The sequence below is a fragment of the Heptranchias perlo genome, chromosome 18 (genome assembly GCF_035084215.1).
Source record: "Heptranchias perlo isolate sHepPer1 chromosome 18, sHepPer1.hap1, whole genome shotgun sequence".
NCBI classification, from domain to species: Eukaryota; Metazoa; Chordata; class Chondrichthyes; order Hexanchiformes; family Hexanchidae; genus Heptranchias; species Heptranchias perlo.
Window position 1 is genome coordinate 9163287 of NC_090342.1, and position 10223 is coordinate 9173509.

Genomic DNA, 10223 nt, shown 5'->3' on the forward strand with positions numbered 1-10223 from the left:
CCAGACGCCATCCTACAACTCATCCGCTTCATCCTGGATCACAATGTCTTCACCTTCGATAACCAGTTCTTTACCCAAACACACTGAACAGCCATGGGGACCAAATTCGCACCCCAATACGCCAACATTTTCATGCACAAGTTCGAGCACGACTTCTTCACTGCACAGGACCTCCAACCAACGCTATACACCAGATACATCGACATTTTCTTCCTATGGACCCACGGCAAAGAATCACTGAAGAGACTACACTATAACATCAACAAGTTCCATCCCACCATCAAACTCACCATGGACGACTCCTCAGAATCGGTTTCTTTCTTGGACACACGAATCTCCATCAAAGACGGGCACCTCACTCTACCGCAAGCCCACGGACAACCTCACGATGCTCCACTTTTCCAGCTTCCACCCTAACCATGTCAGAGGCCATCCCCTATGGACAGGCCCTGCGAATACACAGGATCTGCTCAGACGAGGAGGAACGCGATGGACACCTACAGATGCTGAAAGATGCCCTCGTAAGAACTGGATATGACGCTCGACTCGTCGATCGACAGTTCCAACGGGCCACAGCGAAGAATCGCGTAGACCTCCTCAGAAGACAAACACGGGACGCAACCAACAGTACCCTTCGTCGTCCAGTACTTCCCCGGAGTGGAGAAACTACGCCATGTTCTCTGCAGCCTTCAACATGTCATCGATGACTACGAACACCTCACTAAGGCCATCCCCACGCCTCCACTACTCCTTCAAACAGCCACCCAACCTCAAACAGACCATCGTTCGCAGCAAATTACCCAGCTTTCAGGAGAACAGCATCCACGACACCACACAACCCTGCCACGTCAACCTCTGCAAGACATGCCAGATCATCGACAGATACCACCATCACACGAGAGGACGCCACCCACCAGGTACATGGTTCATACTCCTGTGACTCGGCCAACATTGTCTACCTCATACGTTGCAGGAAAGGATGCCCCGGAGCATGGTACATTAGCGAGACCATGCAGACACTGTGACAACGGATGAACGGACACTGCGCAACAATCGCCAGACAGGAGGGTTCCCTCCCAGTCGGGGAACACTTCAGCAGTCAAGGACATTCAGCCACCGATCTTCGGGTAAGCGTTCTCCAAGGCGGCTTTCGAGACACACGACAACGCAAAATCGTCGAGCAGAAATTGATAGCCAAGTTCTGCACCCATAAGGACAGCCTCAACCGGGATCTTGGGTTCATGTCACACTACACGTAACCCCACCAGCGGGAAAAAAAGTTACCTGTTTTTAATACAACTTGACATTCTCTCTCTCTGCCTTTTGGGTCTCTGTGTAACCTGACCCATTGTGTATTCAGTATACTGGGATGTAATGTTTTCTGTGGCTAACCTGTCTGAACAACAACGACACCTTTGCTGTGATTGTCTCCCAGCCGAATAGATGTGATTTTGGAACCCTTCACTCACTCACCTGACGAAGGAAGTAAGCTCCGAAAGCTTGTGCTTTTCAAATAAAACTGTTGGACTATAACCTGGTGTTGTAAGATTACTTCTATTTATAGTTAACATTAATGGTTATCTCCACTCAAGATACCCTAGAGCTATTACTCACATCTGATACAATTTAGCTACCCTTTCCTCCAACAAAGATCTGTTTACATTGTTTTCCCACAAGAGAACCTGTTTCTCCTTCCAATTAGCAGGAACATAGGCACAATCCAATTAAGAATGCTGTAAGTACTCCAGCAAAGCAGCATCTGTGGAGAGAAACAGTTTATATATCAGGTCAATGACCTTTCATCAAAACTGGAAGTTAGAGATTTAAGTACGTATAGAGCCAGGGGCGAAGGAAAGAACAAAAGTGGTGGGTAGGGGTATTAAATGACACAAGGGATGGAGAATTAAAGTGGCAAGTGACATGAAGTTCAGGGTCATGCTTGGAGGCACAGATGTTCAGCAAAGTGATCACCCAATCTGTGTTTTAGTCCCCAAGGTAGAGTAGACCACAGCATAAGCAGTGAATACAGTATACCAAGTTTGAAGTACAAGAATGCTGGTGCTTGTAATTAAAGCAGCTAGAATTAGATTAGCTCAGCTCACAAGCATAACCTAATTGAAAGTACTGGTGGCTGCACTAATAAGGGGTCACTACAGCAGCATACTTGGTCAGTTACAAAAAATACCTACTGACTCAAATTTCAGTAGTTAATGCAGCTGAAAGGTGTAGAATGTGGAGGTTGTTAGGTAATATAGCATATCTACACTAGTGAGGTATTGACTACCCTATCTTCAGTATAGCAGTTAGATATCTGGCAACAGCCTGGCAAGCTTTGCTATTAACAAACCTTAGTGCCAATCATGTCAAGTGAGTTACATTTTTGCTGGTCTCTCATTGGACATACCATTAGGCCTCTAATTTCTGGATGCTAGGGTACAAATACCTACAAGGTCAAGAATGAATGTTCCAAAAGAAGTGCCTTGTTTCCTCTCAATTTTCCCTCTAAATTTCAAGACAAGCAATTGGCCAAGACAAGCAATTGGCCAAGATGAATAGAAGATGGATGCCAAGGTTCTGCTGCTGTACAGTTGGCCACTAAATGTGCAATACCAGTTCACATCTTTTACCTGAGTGCATAGAAATAGCTTGTGATTTACTTCAGCTTTGGGGTGCTTGATAACCCCTGTGGTGAAGTTGCAATTGACTGGGCTATGTGTTACAAGTAGCCAGGAACATTGTTTCAATAGTGATTTTTAACCCTTAAATAATGCATTCTAGCATCTACAACTAGGTACTAGTTTGTTCTGTATAGAAGCAGGGAACTTACAATGCAGCTACACTTGAATCACAAGCCAAGGTTTTGGATTCTGTATGTTTGAAAGAAGGCATAGGGTGAGAGAATTTGTAAATATGGACCAACTGGAATCTCATCCAGGTGAGATTATAAAAGTATAAACCCTTAAAGCTGGGGTGATGCAGCCATGGTCTGAGGTGTTAGGCTCAGTATTAAAGAAAAGGTGGTGTATGGGCAAGAATCAGATTTTCTATGTTTCTACCTCTCTATCTCTGTTTTTTTTGTTTGTTGTTTTTTTTTGGTGATTTGTATATTCTGTGAGACCTGGCAGGTAACACCTGTCTGTCTGCACACTGATTGCCTTGGCAACGGGCAGTTGAAAAAACTGTCTGTACTCACCAAGCATTGTTCTGTGAATTATAAATGCGATTTCATTTCGAGGATTTCATTTTCACATGACGAAGGAGGAAGCCTCCGAAAGCTTGTGAATTTAAAATAAAATTGCTGGACTATAACTTGGTGTTGTAAAATTGTTTACAATTGTCAACCCCAGTCCATCACCGGCATCTCCACATCAAGAATCAGATGACAGAGGAAGTATTTTGGGGGGAAGAAAGAGAGGAATGAGGTGGAGGTAGAAGAGAGGGGGGTTGCAGGTGTTAAGAGTAATAAGTTATTACAAGAAAAGCAGGAATGGTAATAGAAGAAAGATGAGAATAGGTAAGGAGCATTTTTCTGTACAGGCAGTATAAACAAAGCTTGTAAAAGTACAGCAGTCACTGATTGTGACAAACAATTGAATAGAAGTCACATGAAGTTGCTGGCTAAAATTAAAGTGCATGGATGGAATTTGAGGCAGTGTGGTGTATGTAGAAAACTGACGGAGGTACAGAATTGGGATTAAAAAGTATTCTTGGATTGGTGGGCAGAGATGAGTGGTGTCCCTTAAGAATCAGTGCTGGGGCCCATCTATAAACAAAAATATGAATGAGATCCAGTGCAGATGATTCTAAACTAGGAGAAACCAAAGAGCAGAAAGTTGGGAAGGAATATGGATTAAGCAAGTTGGCAGATACAGATCAAGTGAGATAGTACACAGTGGACAAAGGAAGTGTGGCAGATAAAGGAATTTAGCGGTCCAGGATTAATGAGCAATCAAAAGGCTAATGGGATGCTAGCCTTGTTAAAGTCCTACTGCAATAGTACAGAATATTGTTCACATCTCGTTTGGAATATTGTGTTTAATTTTGGTGCACTAAACTACCTTAAGAAGAAGTCAAAAGATAATAACTCTTCCCTTGTTCTGGATTTCCAGAGGGGAAAATAGCTTGAATTAATAGTTGTTTACTTCAAATTGTGAATTCATTTTATTAAGCACTAAATTCCACCTCAGTTCAATTCAAATGTAGATAATATATTCAACACAAGAATTATTGGACTCTAACTGTAGAATTCAAGCAAAGACTGTTGACAGCAAATAGTTAAAACTTCACAAGTTGAGACTGGAAAATCAAGCCACACAATGATTTCAAGTCAATTCAGGTGTTTAGGAGGGAAGTAAGGATATGGAGAAGCAGGGAATTGAGATGTGAAAGATAGACCAGCTATAGCTAACAAAATAGTAAAGCAGGCTTAATGGGCCAGATAGCTTAAACTGCAGGGACTGGAGTGTGTGGTGGATAGCAAATATTTGAATTTGATACATTTCCATATGTATGATTTGGGTGTTTATTGTTTGTGCCACCTCTAACAAAAAAAAGGGGGCACTTTTAGTTTATTTGGGTTGAGAACACTGGAACAACCCCGTGGTTCACAAGAGACCTACTATCACCCTACAAGCCATGAAGTAATTTGGAACGCTCTTTAGCCTACTCTTTTGGCCTGGAGATACAAGTGGCAAGGAACTCAGTTACAGAACTCCAAATGCTCTGAAATTTGAAAGTGCAGGACAGATATTTTGTTTGCATTAGATTTTTCTTTATTGCACAATATGAACATGTTAACCAAAATGGCCCTTTTAAGCAAACTTTAAAAAGATAGTACACATCATTTTTATATCAAGTGTCAAAATAATTTTACAATGTTGGTAATACAATCAACTATTTGTAGCTGTACAATATACTTCATGAAGCACTTGAATCTTTTGTTCTACTTTCTTCAGTGTTTTTCAGAATTATGAGTTTGCATTTGGTCTTTCAGTCCCAGAAGTTCTGTTTTAAGCTCACCTGGTTTAGGTGGAATTTCTGGTATACTCTAAAGAAAAAAAAATGGAATTACAAAACTTAAATTAACAGGGCTTAGAATTTTAAAGCAAATAAGTTCAGAATAAACCTAAAGTCCTGTAACAGTAGATATCTTAACACTATAGTTTATGGTTTTATCCCCAGTTTAAAAGTAATGGTAAAAGAACCAGAGGCAAGATGAGGAGAATTTTTTCACATGTTTCTGCTACGCCATGGAGGGGATGTGGGTTCATGCATGCCCTCAAAATGAGCTCTCCAATTTCAACCACGTGCTTGGAGAAAAGAAACAATGGTTAGAGTCCACCGCAGCGTTTCTCTGCAGAAATTAAGGGGATGGGAATAAAATACTAATAACTTGAGCACAATTGACAACTATCAGCCCTCAATCTTCAAGTCCTAGTGGTAGGCTAAAAGCAATATTGCCAGAGAGCTGAAGTCAACTTGCCTACATGCCCCTCCCCAGCCAGAGAATATTAATGGCAAGATGCAAGGCAAAGGGGGAAAAAAAATGTATAGGACTACTCACTCACCAAATCTGGTCTGTAGTACCTGTGGACGACTTCTGCTCCTGCAAACATTGCTAGAATGCTAGTCCCCAGCATCTTTAGGTAACGAGACCAGGACACCCCTGCAGGCATCTTTGTTTGCTAAAATAGTCTCCTAATGAGTGTTAGCTGTAAAACAAATGTTGGATAATCAGTTGAAAACAGCACCAATAATGCATTCTACTGATTATTGAAAATCAATTTGGATATAGTAAATAGCAGTGCAAATGTATTCAAGATCTTCCACTGTATCACAATGATGCTGTAGTGAACAATCAGCTCAGTTGATGCACATTGTACATTTTTAACTGCAATAATGTGTATACATAATTTGGTGGCAGGTAACAAAATATATTCAGTAACTGTTTTGTGATAAGTGTCAATTGTTTGCTCTTGAAAAAAGTGAAAATGGTCCAGTGTATGTACAGATTACATAAGAACACATTTGATTAATCAAACAATAACTACATTGTGCATTTATATAGCACCTTTACCATAAAATGTCCCAAGGCGCTTCACAGGAACGTTATCAAACAAAATTTGACACCGAGCCACATCGGGACAAGTGACCAAAAGCTTGGTCAAAAAGTAAGGTTTTATGAAGCGTTGAAAAGGAGGGTTTAGGGAGGGAATTCCAGGGCTTAGGGCCTCGGCAGCTGAGGACACTGCCGCAAATGACAGAGCGATTAAAATCGGGGATGCGCAAGAGGCAATAATTGTAAACTTAAGATAATATTTTTATTTATTGACGTACGACTCAACTAAATTTGTATTAATGTGTATTATGATACATTATAAATTTAAACCTATAAAAATGCATGAAACAAACATCTTGTAGGAGGCTAATTGATCTTACTGCTAGAAGTTTCACTAGATTGGCAGCTGCATGACTCCTTTGGACAGAGGCCAAGTTATCTTACAGTCAGAAAATAACATTTTCTTTTTTTTTTGTTTTTTTAACAAAATGTTCAGTTGGGACTCATTAGGTTTTTTTGCATAAAACATTTGTTGGAAACATTTTGAACACAGAAAATGCTATTGTTTAGGTAAGTCTGAAGAACAAATGGACTTGAATTTACATCGCACCTTTCACATCTTCAGGACATCCCAAAGTACGTAGGAACAGGAGTAGGCCATTCAGCCCCTTTAACCTGTTCCGCCATTCAATTAGATCATGGCTGATCTGTACCTCAACTCCATCTACTCACCTTGGTTCCATAACCCTTAATACCCATGTTGAACAAAAATCTTAATCTCAGTTTTGACATTTTCAATTGACCCCCAGACTCAACAGCTTTTTGATTTTGGGGGGGGGGGGGGAAAAAGAAGAAAAAAAAAGTTCCAGATTTCCACTATGATTGTGAAGAAGTGCTTTCTGACATCACTCCCGAACAGCCTAGCTCTAATTTTATTATGTTTCCTTCTTCTGGACTCTCCCACCAGAGGAAATAGGGTAGATAGAGAGAAACTATCAACTCCTTTAAACATCATAAACACTTCATTAGATTACCCCATAATCAAGGGAATACAAGCCTAGTCTATACAACCTGTCCTCATAATTTAACCCTAGTATCATTCTGGTGAATCTGCACTGCACCCCCCCAAGGCCAATGTATCCTTCCTGAGGTGCAGTGCCTAGAACTGAATGCTGTACTCCAGATAGGGTCTAACCAGAGCTCTGTACAGCTGTAACATAACATCCACCCTTTGCATTCCAGCCCTCGAGATGAGCCTTTCTAATTATTTTTTGTACCTGTCTTTTAGTGATTTCTGTACTTGGACCCCTGAATCTCTCTGCTCATCCACAGTTCCTAGGTTCTTGCCATTTAGAATATACTCTGATCTCTTTTTCTTAGGTCCAAAGTGGATGACCTTACACTCTCCCACGTTGAACTCCATCTGCCACACTTTTGCCCACTCAATCTCCCAATGTTCCCTTGCAACTTTCTGCTCCCATCTGCACTACTTACTGTGCCACCTAACTTAGTGTTGTCAGCAAACTTAGATATATGGCTCTCTACTCCTTCACAGCCAATTACTTTTAAAAGTGTTAATATGTTTTGGTGGTGTCACAGAGTTAAACATTGGTCATGTCATAGAATTTCCTGTTCTTAAAATAATGCCATGGGATCTTTTACATCTATCTGAACAGTAGGGGGCCTCAGTAAGTCCTCTGAAAGATGGCACCTCCAAAAATGCAACATTTCTTCAGTACTGCACTGGACAAAGATGAAAATCAAGATATTTTCAGTAATTTCATGAGTTTTCCTTTATTGGTAGATGTTGTTGAAGCTCTTTCTGGAATGGCCATTTTCAGACATGCAAGAGTTTTTCCTGAGTTTGACTAGTACAATACCCATCTCTTCAGTTTTTGAATGTAGCTGCTTTGTGACTATGAAACTTGAGCCAAATTCATTGCAGGTGTAACACAAAATTTTGTATATTTAAGAGTATGGCATCCAAAGGGAGATGGACAAACATGCACTGGACACAAGTGTGACATCTGAAGTGCAATGTGTAGATTATTTTTACACACACATACTAGCAAATCTCCAATGGTGCTCTTCAGTCAGTAAGAGGATGCATAAAGGACAGGACCATTATACAAGACAACATTTATGTATGTAGTATTTGAGAGATTCCTGTTACAGTGAAGGTCTGTTAAAGAGACCTGAAGTCAGCACCACCATCTAAGAGAACAGACAGTTGACCTTATCTCAGCTCTGTCAATACATGTTTAGCCATGATGTGGAGATGCCGGTGATGGATTGGGGTTGACAATTGTAAACAATTTTACAACACCAAGTTATAGTCCAACGATTTTATTTGAAATTTACAAGCTTTCGGAGGCTTCGAAAGCTTGTAAATTTCAAATAAAATCATTGGATTTGGTGTTGTAAACAATTTTACAACATGTTTATAAACAGACATTAGAAGTTTCACCAATGGCCTACCATTACTGCCTGTCTACTTTCCTCAACTTGCTTATGTGTGAGAAGCACTAGACCTCTGACACCCTGTGGTCACCCTCTTTCCATTTTATTTGCAAGGTCCCTTTTTGCAATTTAAAAGCATACAAACTCTTACCAATCATGTACTATTACATACACCTCCACTTAAATAAAAACTGTAAGCTTTGTTTTTTCTTCTTTCCTGTTGCTTCAGAGATGTGACTCAATAAAAAGGTCTAAGCTCTCCAGTACTTCACCCAAGTGGCTATTCTTCATGCAAGAACGTTGACTGATTTGTATGAAGAAATACAAAATGGAGAAAGCATAGAAGAAATCAGGGTGTTTTCATTAATAGAGGAGCTAATAAGAGATTAGATAGGTGTTTAAAATTATAACAGGGTGAGACAGGATAGAAGTAGATTGTTTCCAGTGATTTGGGGGGTGGGTCTAGACAATACATAGATTAAATTTGTGACCCAGGACAGAGAGCAGGATATCCCTTTTTTAAATACAGGGATGTGAGGCTATGAAATGCACTACTAGAATTAGTGATAAAAGCAGAAAACAGGTCAGATAGATGGTTGGAGAAGAGGGTAATAAAAGGGATATGGGAACAGGGCAGGCACATGAGATTAGGACTACTGCTTGTGCAAAGGATAAACACCTGTGCCACTTTTATATGCCTCTCTGTCTCACCTTTTATTTCTCTCATTATGGCTCCTATTGTCTCATCACTAACACCATTTCCTGTGCTCCACTTAAAACACTTCACAAGCCATTCTATTTCTTTCCCCCCTGTCTCCTTGTTCTGCTCTTTTTAAATGCAGTTGGTCGCTATTATCTTCCAATTCCGATGAAGGCTCCACATCGGAAAAATGTTCACCTGTTGAGTTCTGACGAAAGGGCGTCGACCTGAAATGTTAACCGTTCCTATTTCCACAGATCCTGCTAAGTGCTTGCGGTATCTGCAATGTGTTTTTCTTTATTGGGGGGGGGGAGGGGAAGAATAAAGAGAAACGATCTGCCCGTGTGTGGTAATTTCTATGGGGGTTTACACCTTAGCTCAGGGTCCAGGAGGACCACCAGGTTACACAGAACTTGCATTTCTATAAGACCTTTAACGTAGTAAAACGTCTCAAGGCGCTTCACAGGAGAGTAGTCAGACAAAATATGACACCGAGCTACATGAGACATTAGGCAGGTCACCAAAAGCTTGGTCAAAGAGGTAAGTTTTAGGGAGCGTGTTGAAGCAGAATTCACCGTCGAGTTTCTAATGGGCCAGGAAACACAGCTCCCAGTATCCCAATGGATTTACAACGGGCCTCGGTCCTACTCATGGCACTACCGACACTTACCCCCTTCCTCCCGGGCCTCTAAACCATTCAACCTTCAGCCGGAAGCCTTCGAGCCACTCGGACGTGCTTCAGTCACAAGCGTCCCTCCCACTACGACTACTACATCCTCGCCCGCTACATTCGTTCCGCTCTTGGGAAGCCGTCGTACCACGAACGGTAAACTCTATCCATTCACCTCCAGCCAGTTTTTAAAAAAAAACGATGAGCTTGTGAGGCCCGCAACGAGACTGCGCATTTTCAGCAGTTGCCGCCTCTCTCCAAACCGCCCTGCTGCGGGAAGCCGTTGGGCAATGGAACGCGCACCGGAATTCAAATCGTCTGAGGAGCATACCACT

General features: G+C 41.3%; 1 protein-coding gene across 1 annotated transcript; it reads right to left on the minus strand.

Annotated features, from left to right (window-relative positions):
• Window positions 1-4749: 4749 nt before the first annotated feature.
• On the minus strand, window positions 4750-10178 carry uqcc6 (ubiquinol-cytochrome c reductase complex assembly factor 6). The gene is made up of 3 exons (XM_067999343.1): window positions 9889-10178; window positions 5568-5711; window positions 4750-5047 (listed from the first exon to the last, which is right to left on the minus strand). Exons 2-3 carry the CDS (start codon window positions 5673-5675, stop codon window positions 4952-4954), a joined length of 204 nt encoding a protein of 67 aa, XP_067855444.1. The 5' UTR covers window positions 5676-5711; window positions 9889-10178; the 3' UTR covers window positions 4750-4951.
• Between the last annotated feature and the right edge of the window lie 45 nt (window positions 10179-10223).